Below are 19,954 nucleotides of genomic sequence, written 5' to 3'. Positions count from 1 at the left end.
ATCATACAGAATAAGGCATTAATATGTGCTTTATAATTATTAATAAACAGCTAATATGCTAGTAACATACATGCTAATGAGCAGCTAGTTAATTGTGAGAATTTGGCCCTTAAAGTGTCACCAAAAAGCTTACTGACCCAAAACACCTGTGAAATACACATGTGAAAAGCTGCATTGTTGCTTGCCATCTGTAAACAACTTGTTATGGCATGTTTACAATGGACATGAGTAAAGCATCACATCTCAATTTCCTCCATTATAAACAATTAAGCTCCCTGCACTGGAAGCAGAACAGACTATATGCAGTAGTTTTCTGCTTGCAGTTGTTTTTTTTTTCCCTTGCTGAGAAAACTAGTTAATTGTGAGAATTTGGCCCTTAAAGTGTCACCAAAAAGCTTACTGACCCAAAACACCTGTGAAATACACATGTGAAAAGCTGCATTGTTGCTTGCCATCTGTAAACAACTTGTTATGGCATGTTTACAATGGACATGAGTAAAGCATCACATCTCAATTTCCTCCATTATAAACAATTAAGCTGCCTGCACTGGAAGCAGAACAGACTATATGCAGTAGTTTTCTGCTTGCAGTTGTTTTTTTTTCCCTTGCTGAGAAAAAACAGTGGTATAAACAGTACAGCAGAATCTCTACCAGTTGACACATTTCAGCCCTCACATGGTATATACAGTCACACTCCTCACTGATATGCTAAGAAGACATGGTTTTGATTATTGCAGCTGCGGTTGTCACAGTGATGACGACATCACGCAAGCCACAAAAAAAAAAAAAAATATATATATATATATATATATATATATATATTTGAGGGCATGTTGAGTAGCGTTCGTGTAGGCAGGGCAAACAAGGCGGTTGCCTAGAGCGTCATTATCTGCCTTACGAGGCAGCAGCCAATGGAAATGGAACCTCTTAAGTGACTGATCTGGAATGCTCTACATAGACTGCAATTTGTTTAGGCTAAAATGATCAGTATAATTATAGTGCCTACCGTTTGCAATATTATTTGCATTGGGAGTGTGCCTATTATGCCTTAAAATGCTTGGCTTGCATTTTTTGTTTTTATTTTCCCCCAATTTTTAGTGTCTCAATTGATCCCCCCAACACAGTTTGTATGAAGTGACTTTAAATATAGACAACGTTTTATGATTACAATGGGAGTGATCTAGTTTGTGGTGTATGCTGTTGCTTGCTTGAAGTGTATACACAGTATAGGCCCAAATGGGAAAGTGAGAGTTTTTCAGTAGTATTAATAATAAATACATTGGATTTTAAAAATGCACATTACTTTTTTCTTTCCAGGAAGTAATCTGCTTCTGTAATGAACATTATTTGTGATCCTTTACCCCACAAACTTAAACGTAATAAGAAAATGAATAGATATTGGCAAGGAAATGATCCTGCACACGCTCATAGCTATTTTACATTTTGACGAATTGGTTTCGTTTGCTCATATTTCAAACAGTCTGTCTATTCCAGTGACAGTGAGGTTTAAAGGTGGACCTTGTCTTTTTTTCTAAAATGTGTTTAGTACGAATGAATTTGTACAAATTCACCACTAATTCGTCAAAATGTAAAATAGTGACGTTTCCGTGCAGATGATACCATACAAAATCACCACCAATTTGTCAAAACATAAAATAGCGACGTTTTTGTACCAATGAAATCACACAAATTCCCCACTAATTTTTCCAAAGCATAAAATAGTTACATAAAATCGTACGCAATCACCAATTAGTCAAAATGACAAATGTTATTTTTATACAAATGAAATCAAACAAATCAACCACTAATTCATCAAAAATAAAATAGTGACATTTCCGTACAAAAAAATAAAAATTGAATGAGTTCACCACTAATTTGTCAAAATGTAAAATAATCACGTTTTCTTAAGAGATCAGGTCATTACTGAAACAAGCGGAATGTCCAATTCTGTCAACTTCACTAAATTTTCTCATGACTTTTTGGAAACCGGTGTGCATTTTAAGATATTTTCTTTTACATTAACAAAAATGACCAAAGAATGCACCTTTTATTTGTTACAAAATGTTTAGCCGTGGACTAAAAATGACGGTCAAACTGGCCCTGAAAACGTATGCTAAGAAACACAGGCTATTTCTGCTTCTGACAGAGAGCCAGCAGCGTCAGACCTGTGTAAAAACTTTAACTCCCATCATTTTCCCTTTTTCATAACTGCTATTTTCATTTTTTGGTCTAGTTAGGTAGCTGAGAGAGTGGATTCGGTTCAGCGCTCCTCCGGCCCCTTAGAACCAGTAAATCACGAAAGGCTTTAGTAAGTGCTGAAACAGTAGCAGGTAAATCAAGAGAGAGAGCGCAAGTCCACGAGAGGGCTTTAAATTTCCTCTTAAACGCTGTGGGGCAGAGTGTGTGATGTGTAAAAGCCCTGTTTTCTTAATTTGATTTCCTCTAAATGCTTCTGCTCGCCCTGATTTACAGCCTATCGCTCTTTTCCCTGTGCGTTATTTGTTGGCAGAAAGCTGATCTTGCAGTGGCACCCCTGGCCATCACATACGTGCGGGAGAAGGTCATCGACTTTTCCAAACCCTTCATGACGCTGGGGATAAGTATACTGTACCGCAAACCCAATGGCACCAACCCGGGGGTGTTCTCCTTTCTCAACCCCCTGTCCCCCGACATCTGGATGTATATTCTGCTCGCTTACTTGGGTGTCAGTTGTGTGCTGTTTGTCATAGCCAGGTAACATACCAGCCAAATATATATACATACCCCACATGATAACCTCATCTCATTAACATTTTATGCTAACTGAAACAGTTCACTCTTAGATTTAACTTTAGTGGCCTTAAAGGAACAGTTCTTCCAAAAATAACAATTCTAACATGATCTACTCACCCTCATATCATTCTAAATCTGTATGACTTTTTTCCCATGGAGCAAATAAAGTCAATACTTCAAATCAAACGAGCCTGCCAAGATTCAAAATGACTAAAAAAATAATTTCAAAATTTAAAATGATCATGAACGATGTCCTTATGTCCCATGCTTTATATTCCAAGTCTTCAGAACAGCCATATGATAGTTTCGCATGAGGAATAAATGCATAATATACAGTAGAACAAGTGTCGTATGGACTATGATGCTCTTATGTTGCTTTTTTTTTTGTCATTTTGGAGCTTGACAACCTCCCTAACCTCCATTCCTTTTAGTTGGGAAAAAACAAAAAAAAACTGCTCCGGATCTTTAATCTTCTATGGGCATGGACCAAAATGAGTATGAGTAAATTATGTCTTAACTGTCCAATCCTGTTCCTGGAGGGCCACCGTTCTGCAGCGTTTTACTGCTTCAGGTGTGTTTAATTAGGGTTGGAGCTCAACTCTGCAGGACAACAGATCTCCAGGAACAGGTTTGGACACCCCTGACTTTGGTTAACTATTCCTTTAAGAATCCCGAATGCCACTCTCACAATATTTACATGATGAAACGTCATGAGGTTCAGCTCAGTTGTTTCCTGGGAAATTTATATAAATATGAAATACCTGCAGCTGTGAACAGGAGATAACTAAGAAGCACACACACATAGCAAACACACTAGAGAGGAGCTATAAGGGTTGCTTTGGTCTTCCTGTCTTGACGCAGAGGAGCTACAGTATGTGCCTCTCATCATATAATGCACAATAGCACAAACCATAAAAGTAAAGATGCAAAAGCACAGTTTCAAGACGGTATGTGTGTGAAAAACAGAAAATAGGTTTGTGGGAGTGTTCAAGCGTGCGTGAGAGTGAGATTGAGGCATTTTCTGGTGTGAAATGCAACCTCCCCCATCCCTCGCTGTCCCTACTGTGTCTATTCTGTATACTTTTCTTTTCTGATTGGGTTCTTCCACATCCTGCTTCATATTTCCTTTGGAAAACTGAGATTCTATGACATGTAATGCTACAAAAATGTATATTCACATTTTCCAAAATTGGTAGAATCAAAATTAGTTTACAGTTGGTTGAAGACACTAACAACTTTGAAATCCTTGGGCAGCAGTGAACATCTGAAAAACTGCTTGTATGATAAGCTCTTGTTTCGGAGACTTAGAATTAAACCCCAGATACTGTAGTAAATAGCATTTATCCTAAAGCTTCAATGTTCAAATTAGGTACAATTTAGTTACAAAATAAAGTCATTTTTAGGACTTAATTTATGGATATCACACTTCATTGTTTTTAGTAAGTAGACATTACAGACTAATTGTCCCTTAATTAAAGGAAAATCTGGGTTAAGTGCAAGTTAATATGTTGATTAGAAAATAATTTAGACTCGTAACTCAGTTTGTAAAGACAAACAAAAATGTAGCTGCAAGCAGCAGTTAGCAGAACTGTGTACAGGAAACTACTCTAAAAGAGAAAAATGGACCTTTTCATATATGTTCGTTGCTTTCAAATGGATTCTTTTATACCTGATAGGGCTCAGTATTTCACAGTACAATATTGACATCTGTCAGTTCATATTTTTCCTCATTGCTCCCAAACTGACAGATGTAGGATGCCTTTTTTTTTGCATCCAATAGTACAAAACTGCATACTGTACATCTCTCCATATGGAGGATGTACAACTGCCAGTTGCCTTCTTCAACAAAATTGTATAAGAAGGAAGGTTTAGTTGTGTCATTCTGATTAAAAATATGGAAAAAAATAGAAATGAAACATATGCACATATTAATTGTTCTAAATGCATTTAGAAAATGGGTGAATTTTCATGTCAACCTTACTAGTCTTACATTTAGTTTCTAAATACATGAAAAACCTATTTACATTTTGCAAAAATATATAAAAGTAAAAAATCTCAAATTCATTGCATGACCCGTTCATGAGAAGAATACGATTTTAAAGGCTTTAGATAAATGTCAAATACTGAAGAGAGAGAGAGAGAGAGAGAGAGAGAGATCATGAAGGAATTTTTTGGTCCCTAGGGGAATTTTTTCCTTGTCAGGAGAAGAAATTACATGTAAAAAGTCTATCTCAAGAGAGGTAGCAGGGCTGATGTTTTGAATATTGCAAATTAAACTACAACCATCCATCCCATAATTACATTTTTTTTTTGAGCTGACATCTTTATTGATAGCTTATGTTTATTTATTTTAGACCCAGAATGTTCCTTTAAATTTGTACTGTAGTACATTCTTTGAATAAATCACTGAGATCGATTTTAAATGCTTTGGTGCTTTCCATTGGTCTTCATTTGAAGCATGGTGGGGAGAAATCCAAAGAAAAGGCCTTATTTTAACCCTAAAACTCTTGGGTTGACCGCATTCAACTGGTCTAACCCAAGAGTTTTATGGTTAATGCACTTGTGCTTTATAAATGTTACTGGCAATATGATCACACAAGTTTCTAACAAGCTACAACTGTCATCTAAGTTGGTTCAGAATATGCACCTTTCACCTTTTAACTGCACTAATGTTAATGCTGGGTAAGTGTTCACCTTTCCAATTTTCAAATAGAGCACAAATAACAAGTACACAATTAAACAGCATGCTTAAACAGAAACATACAGCAGACAAGACCTAACACAAGATAGCATTACTGTGTTTATGTGTTTGTCTCTTTGTACACATTTCTTTATGTGTGCATGTGCTTTTGTATGTGCACTATAACGCGGTATATGCAGCAAACATGTCTGCGTGTGAGAGCGAAAGTCAGAGCGAGAGAGAAAGAGATCACAGGGTGACATAATGGGGACTGGTGGAGGGTTTCCTAAGGCTTATTCTCACCATGCAGTATTTAGAAACCTTCCTTCTGGGCACAGTATGAAAGTCAAATATTTATCCTCTTCTCAGAATCTGTAATGCATATCAGCCGTTGTTTTTGTTCCAGTTGTTTTCCTCTACTTACAAATTGTCTTCTCTTTTCTGCGAAAGCAGGTGATGAAACAGCTGAGGAAGTCTCAATTGAAAATGAGTTACACTTACTTATGACACTGGTTCTTGCCGTAAAACAAGCGTTGCCTTGATGCTGTAAATCATTCAGCTGATGCAATACTCAAATGCTGCTTCTGATTCTAATGCTTCAAATAAGTCTTTTTTTTTTGTTTATCTGATCGTGAATGTTGTACGTGTAAAACCATATTCCTATCAAAGGCAAGCTTATCTCACTATTCCTTAATATATAATAGAAATATATCTTGCATGATTATTATATCTTATTTATAGATTAAAGTTTGCAACCAGTTTTGAAACAAATGCGAGAAAATGTCAATCTGGACCAGATTTTATCCACTGAAAATTGATTGGATTGTGAACAGTAGGTGTTACCACAATAGATTAGCAATGTGGAAAATAAGCGAGATTCATGAAGCCTGAAAATATGTTGAAAAGCCGTTTCAGATGCACTTATCTTTTAATTCAGTATTATATGAACTTACAAAGTTTCATATACATTGGTAGCCTACATTCTTTAAGTTTTTCACGCACAGAAAACCTTACATTTTAGATGCCGCACTCTCACAAAAGCTATCACTGAGGTGATACCTTTTCAAAAGGTATTAATATGTACTATTTAGATACTAATATGTACACCTTAGGTAGAAATATATATATATACCTTTAAGGTACACATTTTGATTCCATGATAACTTGATTTTTATATTTTCTGAAGAAAATATGTGGAGGTAATAGGCATTATAGTTAACTACCTATGGTACAAATAGTGCCTGCCTTTGTTACCAGTTCTTTTGACCTCATGATTCTCATTTGCTCTGCCATGCACTGTGAGCTGTAAGGTCTTATATAGACAGGGGTGTGGGTTTCCTAATCAAGTCCAATCAGTATAATCAAACACAGCTGGATTCAAATGAAGGTGTAGAACCATCTCAAGGATGATCAGAAGAAATGGACAGCACCTGAGTTAAATATATGAGTGTCACAGCAAAGGGTCTGAATACTTAGGACCATGTGATATTTCAGTTTTTCTTTTTTAATAAATCTGCAAAATTGTCAACAATTCGGTGTTTTTCTGTCAATATGGGGTGCTGTGTGTACATTAATGAGGAAAAAAAAAATCATAAATCGAATGGCTTAGATTATTGATAGCACACCTCTCCCCAACGAGCAGAATGATTAAAGGTATCGCCAGAGCCGATCCTCCCTATACGCAAAATACGCAAGCTGCGTAGGGCCCCCAAAACAGCAGGGGGCCCCTTGCTCTCAAAGATGATTTAATTTTTGTTTCGTTTTTGAATTTGGCCAGCGGTTATGAAAACATGAATGATCATTTCTTTTAGTGCGCTGTCGCCCTTTCTTAGTAAAAATCAGTCAAATCATGTAATGTGAATGTGGGTTTTTCTCATGTCTGTAGCAAATGGTGCTGGATAAGTTATTCACCAGAGTTTAATTCTAAGGGTTAGGAGTTTGTTCAAATCCCTAAACACCCTATACGCAAAATACGCAAGCTGCGTAGGGCCCCCAAAACAGCAGGGGGCCCCTTGCTCTCAAAGATGATTTAATTTTTGTTTTGTTTTTGAATTTGGCCAGCGGTTATGAAAACATGAATGATCATTTCTTTTAGTGCAAATTAGTGCAAATCGCCCTTTCTTAGTAAAAATCTGTCAAATCATGTAATGTGAATGTCGAACAGTCTAGCTCGAGAATAAAAAAACAAGTTGAACCGTACCGAGCTCCGGAAGAGGCACTGTTTCTTAAGAGCTTACTGTGAGCGCGATTAGAAACTGAGTGAAACACGGACAAATGTGTTTCATCAATTCGTTCATAACCACTCAAAGCCCCCCCCCCCCAGGTTTTCCATAGGGCCCCCAGAAGTATAGGATCGGCACTGGGTTTTTCTCATGTCTGTAGCAAATGGTGCTGGATAAGTTATTCACCAGAGTTTAATTCTAAGGGTTAGGAGTTTGTTCAAATCCCTAAACAAATGTGCGAGCAATATTTCTAGTAGTGTTTGCCTTAGAAACATCACTAATGAACTATTTTTTGTTTCTCTTATTTTCTAGTAAAAAAAAAATATATATATATATATTTTTTTTTAATTATTTTATTTTATTTTTTTTAGGTTGCAATGACCCGATAAGCAAAATTGTTAGACAATTGTTAGACAATTTTTTTCTTGTTATAACCATAAACATTAGTAAATTGTTTATCAACAAATATTGATCTTTAAAATAAGAAATAAGAATTAGGTGAGCTCTAGTCAACTTAATTCAATATTGTTTGTTTGTTTGATCTTGCAGGTGTCTTTTCTATTTATTTATAGATTAATGTTTGCAACCATTTCTACTTCTGTAATCTGCTGAGTGAAACAAATGCTTAATGTTGATTGGAGTAGGTGTTACATACAATAATGGTAAATGAGATTTATTATATATATGTATGTATATATATGTACCCGACCACCAATCCTGCCCCTAACCTTACCCATATCCCACCTCAATAGCAGCACAACTTTTGCAATTCAACATGAACACAATATGTACACAGTAGCATGTAACAATTAGTTATTTTATTATTAAGTACATATTATTTTAAGACACCACGTTTCACTTGGAGCAAGGGAACGAGGAAACGCAGGAGTTGCTCAAAACCAACAGTCTTTAATGCAACAACACAGAATAACACTCTGGAACTCTGGAAGACATTACATACCGGACGCTGGAGATACGGAAACACAGGGCTTAAATACACAGTAACTAATGGGACACACCTGGGATCAAATTAACTAAACGGGGAGCGCCTGGAACAAAAGGACAGGAACGGGAAGGACCAAATAAGGGCATGGAAACACATGGGGAGCAAAACCCACACAAAACACGGAACAGAGTCTGACATAACTCCCCCCTTCCGGGTAGTGGTACCCGTTCTGGGACCCATGGCGAATCAGGCAGTCCGGGGCGCCATGGCGGAGCAGGCAGTCCAGGAGGCCATGGCAGAGTAGGGAACTCAGGGGGCCATGGCGGATCAGACAGTTCAAGAGGCCATGGCAGAGTAGGGAACTAAGGAGGCTATGGCGGATCAGGGAACTCAAAAAGCCATGGCGGATTAGACAGTTCAGGAGGCCATGGCAGATCAGACAGTTGAGACAGGCCATGGCTGAGCAGCCTCCAAGGCCGTGGCCCCAGCCCCCGCCCCGGCCTTTTTCGGCTGGAGCCCTATAACCTCCCCCCTCCCAAAACAAAATACTTGGGGAAAATTACAGGCACCAAGGCCCTCCATGGGCCAGACATAGGGACAGCGACCCTCTCCGGACCTAATTCAGGAACGGGTGCCCTTCTTGGGCTAAACTCAGGAACCACAGCCCTCCATGGGCTAAACTCAGGAACAGGAGCCCTCACTGGGCTGGAAGTGGGAACTGCAGCCCTATCTTGATGCTGGTCTGGGGCTAGAGCCATTTCTCGACTCTAGACAGGGGATAGAGCCAACACTGGAGCGAGCTATGGGGGGTGCTCTCTGGCGAGGAAGAGGGACGTGAGCCTTCCATTTCTCTTCATCCTCCCCTTCTGGTTACAGGTGAATAGGGCGGCCGGCTGGCTTGACTGATGAACGCCCGGCGAGCTTGAGAATGCTATAAATTATTTATTTATTAATTCATTATTTTTATTTGAGTACAATTACATTGTTATAAATTCATGTATTTACATTAATTCAGTGATGTAAAATAATATTTTTTGACTTGAATAAAAGCAGGAAAAACAGATTTAGGTTAGAGAAAATTCTAATTCAAAAGAGGTCATGCTTGGCACTGAAATCCTACAGGAATACTATACATCTCTTAAGACCGAAAATCCAGTAAGACTATGCTGAACAAGCAGTCAGTCTTTGAAATCTATGGTAGTGCATTGATTAGCAATGCATCCTTGTATATCATCCTTATTGAATTGTATGTCAGCTCCACAACATGACCTCATCCCATGTTCTGGATGCTAAATGCAGCTACACAGCAACGTTATTTAAATAGGTCAGTCTTCCAGATCTGACATGACTGCTATCAGGTGCGTTATCGGTCCTGTGCACAATGACTTTCTGAAAATAAATAAATAAATAAACAGCACCATTGTTCTTTCCCGAGGCATCAATGTTTCCTCAGCCTTCGTTTATCTCTTCATGTTGACCTTGCTCAAAATTTTCCCTCTGCGGCACAGATGACCGGAGATAACAGAAGGTCAGTATAATTGGATCAAACTGACAGCTAACGGACGACTGACGCTTCCTGTAGCAGCAGGTTAAGTTGCGTCTCATGCAGACAGAGGCTGTTCATTGCCTCTTTCCTCCGCTGGCACGCTCCAGTTGATGACAACCATCCATGTTAGATTTTCCGTTATAATTGGCTTTACAGAACATGATTGTGTGAACTTGCACAAAGACCCTTAGCATGAAACGTCTGGGGCAGCAGTTGCATCTTTGCAAGATTATAGTTTGCATGTGCATCACATATAGCGAATAACTGCTAACTATCTAACTGCTTCTTTAGCTATTTAAAGAGCACAGCAATCAATTTAGATAGAAAATAACAATGATTGCACCAGCACTTGATGAATCTTGCTCATAGACTCATATGCAGAAAATGTTGTGTTCTCTACTATTAGACTCTGAAAGTCAATAATTTATGTTTCCATTTAAGAGTTCTGATGGAGAATTTAAAAAAATAACTGAGACAAATAATTTCCTTGGTATTAGATTGCTCAACTCTTGAAAAGCCTGTAGATGCTTTTTTATTCCACTACTTCAGCACAAACAGAATTGGGTCACAATGCTTAATTGTCGCCCAATCAACCTTTACTAATGTAATGTCACTTATATTTAGCTGGAGTAAATGGAAAGTCTCAATGTGGGAGAGAGATAGCACAGTACGAGGGATTGGGTTGTGGAGATGATGGAATTGACTAGATCTTCTGCATTGGGCATCTAAATTAATCCTTTTAAATAGATATTCTGGGTTAACTACAAATTAAGCTATTTTGACAGCATCTGAAGTTGTCAGTTACAACAAAATAATTTTGACAAATAAAAAAAAAAAAACGCACTCATAAAGTACAAGACACATTGTAAGTTAAGGCTCGGTCTATTCCAGGCCTTACGTACATGTACATGTCTCATGTACTTTCTGAGTGCATGTCTTTAATTACTTTTTTAATGCTACGATATAAGGTACAGTGATTAATACATAAATACATAAACAACATGTACGTTATGTACAGATAAAATTGTTTATAAATTATTTAATACATAAGAAAATAATCCATAGGCTCAGTCTCAGCAGCTTTGGAATTTATTGAAGTCCATTAAGTGTGTGAAAACATTGTTATACAGTTTAATTCAGTGTTTGCACTTAACATGTGCTTTGATGTAGTCGGAGACATATTCATTTTTGTATGTGTGAGATGAGACAACTGCTATCAGTACAATGGCTTCATTATTACAAATGTAGAGGTTTGTGCAGCAGAAAATATTGAAAATTAAAGAAACATTCTTTATTGAAAACGGCTTGAATTGTTTTTAACAAAACACATTCCTAAACTCTCATCTTGATAGTAAAGCCCAACACAGTATCAATTTGCAGTGATCATGTTTTTGCATATGTGTGTGGCATATTTTGCTTCTTAATGCTTATTGTTCTATTAAAGGGATAGTTTACCCAAAAATGAAAAGTCTGTCACATTGTATTAACCCCAAAGTTGTTCCAAACCTGTATGAGGTTAGTCAGTGAGGACCAACAACTATTTGGTTATCCACATTCTTCAAAATAAACTCATACAGGCTTGGAACAACTTGAGGGTGAGTAAATGATGACAAACTTTTAATTTTTAGGTGATCTGTCCCTTAAAGTTCTGTCCAGTAACTTCATTGGGACATGGGCCATGGCTCATAAAATCAGAAATGTCTGGTCTTTTTTTATAGCTTCATTTAATTAAATTTGCTCTCATACATTCATAATGATGGTTGCATTTGATATGAATATGTTATTTGGGAGTTTCTGGAATAGAAAAAATGAACTAAAATGAACATAAACAGCTCTAAGCAACATGTAACTATCACACACTTAACTTATTTATTTGTTACATTAAATAAAAAAAAAAGTTTAAACCATCTGTGAAGAAAGACAGAGATAGATTCTCCAAGAGAACTCTGTTTTTTTTTTACAGAATCCTGATATCTAATTAACTGATGGTTATGCTAACTTGTCTCTTTTTCCTTGTGTCTCTATAGGTAGACCTGCCTTTCCTTCCTTTTTTCTTCCATGTACCACAATTTGGACTAAAACGTATCTGTGTGTTCTGTGTTGTTTGCCACAGGTTTAGCCCCTACGAATGGTATAACCCCCACCCGTGCAACCCCGACTCGGACGTGGTGGAAAACAATTTCACCCTGCTAAATAGTTTCTGGTTCGGAGTTGGAGCTCTCATGCAGCAAGGTAGACGCCTCTGCCTGCCCCCCTTAGCACACATCCCACTTTTTTGCTGGGGGTCCCAACTTGCTCTTGTCAGGCCCACTATGATGCATGGGTGCCTCTGTGCATGTAGTTCTAGAAGCAAATTGGTTGCTGGCCAATGGTATGAATGGGACTGTGTGGGACTTAAACGTTTTTTATTGGTGGGTTTTGGGTAGAGGATCAGGGAATCGTTAGTTGCATGCTAACTTTTCCATAACCACCACTGTCTTCGCTCTTCAGGGTTCTGAGTAGGTAAGTCAAATTTCATGTGCAAAAAAAAAGTGGCTGAATGAAACAAAGACAAATTCTTGGTCTTGTGTCTAAGACTGCCATATATATTATTGACTTCTAACTCTAACCCTACCAAATCCTGATGCCACATCTTCTCAACTGCAGATGTTTGAGATTGAGAAAGGCCTATAGTGATCGAAGGACAATGTCACATGTAACCTGCATGCATCAGAATGTGTTGCATCAGAATAGCATAATAATATTTGGTTGAGCAATGATAGACACCAGGCCCTTGTTTGCAAAGTAGCATGGGTAATGTTTGAATCTGCACTGCATCTGTCAAATGGAATGGTTTACAGTTGGGATTGGTTTGCCATGTAACATTAGCATTTTGAGTCTTTGCAAAATCTACATTGTGAAAGAGATTTATATTTGAGGACTGGCTGAAGCCAGCCACCAGCTGTTTGCAATGTAGATAGCATGGATATTTGTCATCACATTGAATGTAAAAAATGAAGAAACATTGCAGGTATTTTTGCCTAGCTGTTCTAGTTGGTGGAGCGATTTGTCTGGCTAATTTTTAGAATAAATAAAGAGCATGCTAAAGAGTTACAGGGCCATATGCAGTCAGCATCCAACTAGAGCAGAGGTCTTCAACCCTGCTTCTGGAGATCTACTGTCCTTTCAAAGTTTATATCCAACACACCTGCCTGGGATTTTCAGGTAGTCCTGAAGAGCTTGATTAGCTGGTTCAGTGGGTTTGATAAGGGTGGGAGCTAAACTCTGCAGGACAGTGGGTTCCCAAGAGCATGGTTGAAGACCCTTGAACAAGAGGGACAAGTGATATCCAGCCACATGAGTGATGTCCTTAAATCAGTGGTTCGCAATCCTGGTCCTGGAGAACCAACAACGCTGCATATTTTTGATGTCACTCTTATCTGACACACACATTTGAGGTCTTGGAGTCTTTACTAATGAGACAACGAGGTGAATCAGATGTGTTTGATTAGGGAGACATTTAAAATGTGCAGTGTTGGGTGTTCTCCAGGATCAGGATTTGGAACCCCTGCCTTAGATGCTTGACGGCAAATGTGGGTGCATCAGTGTGTGTCTAGGCAACCTACAGAAATCCCACCATCCGATTGGCACTGTGGATTGCAACTCTTTCCTATCAACAAGTAATCCTCAGAAAGCAGAGGTCATTAAAAGTCATATGCTAGTGTGTTTGGATCATAGCGAAAAAGGAGGTAGGCCTATTATTTCCTGTCAAACTAATTATTGTCCAACAGCATCACCACATAACAACATAACTATAGGGTATCATTGGTACTGTCATTTGTTCAGGTTCCATTGTGAGTTTGGAAGATAAGATGTGGCATTAGGCTGAGGGCTAAACGGGCAGGGATTGTGTATGTTGACTGTCTGCATGCCTCATGATGAATGAGTAATACTACACTGTAGAGAGGCTCCCCTGCCCATGGCTTGTCAGCCCCCAGAAAAATGTGGGACGGCGTGCTTGGTTATGACGTTACCTTGGGTACATGACAGTCAGCCCCAACCAGGTTATATAAGGTCACCCTGACCAAATGGTCCAGGTGATACTTTGAAATGAACTTTCTTCTCAGGATGGTTTTCTTTTTTTATATTTTTTCAGTGTTCTGACATACTATTTTTGCTTCTTTATTAAAGTGGTTGTGGGTGCCAAAGCCCCTTTTCTGATATTGATTGATTTTGCCAAGTCTTGTTTAAAGGTGAAATGTGTAAAATATGTGACTCTAGATTCACATACAGTTCTCCTGCCCCTTCTACACTGTGCCCAACTACTTATTTGGATAAACAGGTATTCCTGTCCAAAACTCACACCACTAGTTGAGCCACATGTCGGAATGTTGAAGCACCACAATGTTTGTATTTAAAGTTGTCTCTGATGGGAAAGGATAATGTCTTTTAGCATCAAGAAAAATATACACATCAGCTTTAACAACTGAATTGCTAGTATACACAGGAAAAGAGTAATTATCTCGTTCTTTCTTTCTATTTCAATGGTTATTCAGGCTGTCTGGGAGCTAGAGTTATATATCCAAACTTTGGACTTGATTGACAGGTCACTAGAGCATTATCAGTCTGTTGAGGCCTGATTGGAACTCACGTTCGCAGTTCAATTGTAATTCATGTAACGGCTAATCTTTTCAACAGTCCATTGTGTTTTGCCATGGACTCACTGTGCCAGATCAAAGCTTACAGCTGACTCATAGAACTTGAAAAGAGGAGCCAGTTATTTCCCTGTGCTCTTGTCCTCTGACATCTCCTCCTAGTACAACTAGTTATTGTCCCGACTTTTCCCCATCAATTAATTTCCTCTGCATGGCCATGGTGACAACTTGATTAAGGGATAACAGAAAATTATACGTAGGTTGTGACATAAAATGGTTCTTCATTTTGGCTTTTACCCACAAGCCAAATGGATTGAAGAGTGTAGGGCAATTCAAAGACGGAAGCAAATCATGAGCCCTTTATGATTTAATACAAATCTGAGAGTCTGGAATCTAATTAAATTTGACCACATAAATTCTCCTAAAACATAAATGAATTCCCACCTTCACCGAGGTTGACTTTGGCGTTTTCGGTTAGCAGAGATATGTCTTCCCAGTTGTCAGCAGGCAAGGCCTTTCCCTGAAGCTAGTTGTTTTGTCTGGACTGGGTTGGGTGTGTGCATCTGGTCCTGGTCCTCACATTGTGACCAGTGATTTACCCTGACTGCTATCTCTGCTCCTCTCTACTAGGATCTGAGCTCATGCCCAAAGCCCTTTCCACCAGGATAGTAGGAGGCATCTGGTGGTTTTTTACCCTAATCATCATCTCCTCCTACACGGCCAACCTAGCCGCCTTTCTTACCGTGGAGAGAATGGAATCTCCAATTGACTCGGCCGATGACCTGGCCAAGCAGACCAAGATTGAGTATGGAGTGGTGGAGGATGGTGCTACAATGACCTTCTTTAGGGTGAGTTGAGCCTATCATATCGCTTGCAGCACATGTAACTTCAAGTCCTACAGAGAACTTTTAAAAAGGCCCAATAAGGACCATTGACCATTGGCGTTTCATGGCTCATGGGCTCTTTTGTCTAATTTCTTTTAACTTAAACCAGGCAATTTATATATTTTTCAGTTAAACAGATGTATAATTACAGAGATAATGTACAGTTAGCCAGACACTGTTGCAGAATGGACCACAACAGGATGATGCATAACCGGATCACCCTGTCAGCACTTATATTTGCGATGAGGAGCAGCTAACTTTACATTATCCTTTCCTAATTTGATTTGATTTAACTACATTTTTAATTGATTACAGTTTTACTAATTGGGTCACCAGGAAGGTCAATGACAGGGTAGTATTTTTAATATTGTTTTGCATGTTAAAGACATCTGCTGAGGAGGCATGTAAAGCTCTCATGCCAGTAGGATGCTCTGGCATATTGAATTCTGGTGTCACAAGGGTTGTGTGTTTGAATCTGGTTTGTGATGTTCCTGATATTTTCAATTTTCTTTATAAAAAAAAAACACCTAAATATTGAGCCATTTTAAGAAAGAAATGTACTGGATAAATGGAAAATAATAATACATATAAAACATATTGTGTGGGGTTTTTTTGTATAATAGTGATGACAGGGTGAAAAATCAGTGCTGTCTTATCAGAATGTCCTAATTTGAAATCTCAGCTCTCAAAGGGGATCTAAAGTATGCAATAAAAAGCGAAATATTTGAGAATGAAGATTTTATACTTGACCTAATAATTGAGGTTGTGTTTCAAAGCTTTTATCGCTGTGGACGTGACAAAGATTGAAAGCATTTTATGACTGCACACTGTTTAGTGCCTGTATGTGGGAGATCCACTCTGCATTTCGTTATTCAGTCCCAGACGGCTGTGAACATGTTCACTGCGACACTTAAATTCCTCTTATTAAGTCAATATTTTTGCTCTGAGATCACAGCATGGAGAGTGTCCCCTCAGTGTGGTTTTGATTGTCCAGCGTTTGTAACCAGTTCAGTGAAATCCTCAGCCACCTCTGTGCCAAAAGAGGAGTAATCTGGAATTTGTCTTTCCTATCCACCTCTGCTATATCTTGTTTTCAGAGGAACATTAAGCATATAATGATGATCTGTTATTCATTAAATGCTACTATAATATAAATTTAAACATCATCCTAATCTATATTAGTTTTGCTTTATTTATTTTAAACTTTAGTCAGCAGAAATCTAAATTGACCCTGCTTGCTTCATTGCATAATCCTTGCCTCATTGTGAACAGTTCATGCAGTACAGTTTATTCTAATATTTATATATATATATATATATATATATATATATATATATATATATATATATATATATATATATATATATATATATATATATACCGTCCCACCAGCCCTGCAAAGAGCAATATATATATTACTTTTAATTTATGTATTTGTTTGTTTGTCACATACACTTCTTACTTGTTCTAACCTTTTTGTTCAATCTCTTTTCATGGTCAATCTCTTTTTTTCTAATCAGTTCATGAAGGACAAAATCAAGTCCTGCTCAACATTTTTGTCTTCATATTCAGTAATATCCAGTTTAAATTTCATAGCATTATTACAAATTATGGAGGTAAAAAGTGTTGCTTTCACTCTGACAAAACACACACACACACAATGTGTAAATATTGAAAGAAAAAGACATCCTATTGTAGATAGCAACACTAGAGCAGATTACTGGAGAGAGAGAGAGAGAGAGAGAGAGAGAGAGAGAGAGAGAGAGAGAGAGCGAGAGCGAGAGATGTAGCTCTTTCAAAGCAAGCTGGCCCTGACAACGCCTGTAATCCATTGCAGTCAGATTTCCTATAGGAACAGCAGATGTTCAGAGAGCTGAACACATATGCTCTTTTAGCAGATGCTGATGTATTGAGTGATCGAGTGGCGATTGACGGTTTGATAAACTGCCTTTATTGATTCTGTATAATGCTCTACAGAGACACGGTCACAAAACTCAATAGTATCAAGAACGCTGCACTTTAAATTAGATAGGTTCCTTTTATGCTCTTTAAATACAAACATTTAGAACCATATCTAGCATAACTATATATAAACCCATTGTGGCTGAAATAATTTTGTGTTTGGGGTTTTAGGTTCTTTACAGCTCTACTTTCACAGCTGGCTTCTTCAGCTGTTATTGATTTGCTATTATTACAAGCCAAAGAACTCTAATCTACTTCTGTATAATCTAGAACAGTGTGTCTCATTCACTAGCCGTGCATATGCACAAATTTGTGTGTGAAATCTAAGTACGAACATATTCACGAACAAACCATGTTCCGTCAAGAAAGTACTAAAATGTATTCTAAAGCTACTAAAATTGTAGGAACAACTGAAACCACCATTATAAGGATGGCCTTATAATCATGTTAAGGTAAAATTTTGTACATGCTCAAGGATCTTGCAGTGTGTGCTCTCAGGATAGTGCACATCTTTTGAAATTGTCATACGTTTGGTGAAACACAGTAAAGGATATGGAAATGGTCTGGATGTGTTTTATGCAAATTACTAATCTATGGGTACTGTATGTGGTCACTCATTTAGAATACTCCAAATGCATTAACATTAGAATAGGGCTAAGAACATATTCAAATGCATACACACGTGCAACATTTTTGCCTGAAAAGATCTCCTGTGCGTGTAACCCATGTAAGTATTAGTGAATGAGATTATTTTTTCTTGATTTACCATAATATGCAAAAAGAGAACTCTATGTCTACATGCTATGCAGTTATTTATTAAAATTGGCTGCATAGTATTTATGCGACATTCAAAATTTGTAAAAAAAAATAAAATAAAAATGTATTATTCTTTCTACTGTACTTTTATTTTCTACTAATCCAATTCGCTTGTTAAATTGTGACATAACATATTCTCTTTGCATTGCCAAGCTTTACTCCATTTTTAGTAAGAATACTATCTCAAAGTCTATTTATGAGCAATTTTCATTTATAACACAAATTAAACTCATGGTGTGCACTACAGTTTCTGGGCTCATGGCCTCCCTGATGCCAATATTAAAGATAATTCACTGTCTGGCCAACTGGGATGTTGGTATGGAGGTAAAGTTTAAGATTATGAATTTTTGGTAACACTGTTAATGCATATTAGCACTATTTATGTTTATTTGTTGCTTCTGTGATAATATACACTGAAAATAAAATGTGTAAAAACAGTATTGCTAGTATTGATAGTAATAGTGTTTTTTTTTACAGTCATTTTACCTCTATTTTGTATCATCTATATTTCCTGGCAAAAATTACCAGTCCTTTTTTCAGTGTTGAGTTTTTTTTTTTTTCAAAGTAAGTAAGTTTTATTTATAGAGCACATTTGAAATTCAGTGTTACACTGACCAAAGTGCTGAACAAATCCAATAATAAAATACAGTAAATTCTAAAATAAAGTAAAAAAAAAAAATATATATATATATAAAAAAAGTGTAATATTGGCAATAACAACAGTTTCACATTCAATTAATAGCCCGGAAAGGCGAGAGAGTAAAAATGTGTCTTAAGTCTTGACTTGAAAATAGAAACAGAAGAAGCACTCCTAATGTCAGGTGGCAACTGATTCCACAAACGTGGAGCAGCGACTGCAAAGGCTCTGTCTCATTTTAATTTAAGTCGTGACCGAGGGACATGTAATAGAACTTTATTAGCGGATCTGAGAGACTTCGGCGTTGAATGCAAATAAATAAGATCAGAAATATAAGATGGGGCTTGTCCATTAAGAGCTTTGAAAACAATAAGTAAAATCTTAACCTGAATTCTAAAAAAGACAGGAAGCCAAAGAAGGGACGTTAAAACTGGAGAAATATGTTCGCGTTTTTTGGTGCCGGTTAACAAATAACTATTTTTAACAACTGAGCTAATTTGTTTTTCAAGACAAAGCTCAGAGTCAAAGATAAAACCTAGATTTTTTACATGAGACTTAACATATGGAGAGAGGTTTTCTAAGTTCCCAGCAACAGAATTTCTAGTTTTAGAGGGACCAAAGAGAATCACCTCAGTTTTATCATTGTTGAGCTGCAGGAAGTTATTTGACATCCAGCATTTTATATCCTCAAGACAGTCGATGAGAGGCTGCAGAGAATCTCGAGATTTTAATGGAAGATACAGCTGAGAATCATCTGCATAAAAATGAAAAGAGATTTTATATTTCCTTATGATATTACCAAGTGGAAGCATATACAGATTAAAGAGTAATGGACCCAAAATGGACCCCTGAGGG

The 19,954-nt window shown here is 37.5% G+C and overlaps 1 protein-coding gene across 1 annotated transcript in view; it reads left to right on the top strand.

The window, feature by feature from the left end:
• LOC107567298 (glutamate receptor ionotropic, kainate 2-like) overlaps window positions 1–19,954 on the top strand; it is a 48,339-nt gene that overhangs the window by 8,242 nt on the left and 20,143 nt on the right. The window contains exons 3-5 of the mRNA XM_016252960.1: window positions 2,510–2,733; window positions 12,280–12,398; window positions 15,431–15,648. Coding sequence (XP_016108446.1) covers window positions 2,510–2,733; window positions 12,280–12,398; window positions 15,431–15,648 — 561 coding nt within the window. The remainder of the gene's footprint in view (window positions 1–2,509; window positions 2,734–12,279; window positions 12,399–15,430; window positions 15,649–19,954) is intronic.

This window comes from Sinocyclocheilus grahami, unplaced genomic scaffold, assembly GCF_001515645.1.
Source record: "Sinocyclocheilus grahami isolate Dianchi unplaced genomic scaffold, SAMN03320097.WGS_v1.1 scaffold1143.1, whole genome shotgun sequence".
NCBI classification, from domain to species: Eukaryota; Metazoa; Chordata; class Actinopteri; order Cypriniformes; family Cyprinidae; genus Sinocyclocheilus; species Sinocyclocheilus grahami.
The sequence above is the reverse complement of the archived record's forward strand: the minus strand, read 5'-3'. Positions and strand labels throughout refer to the sequence as shown.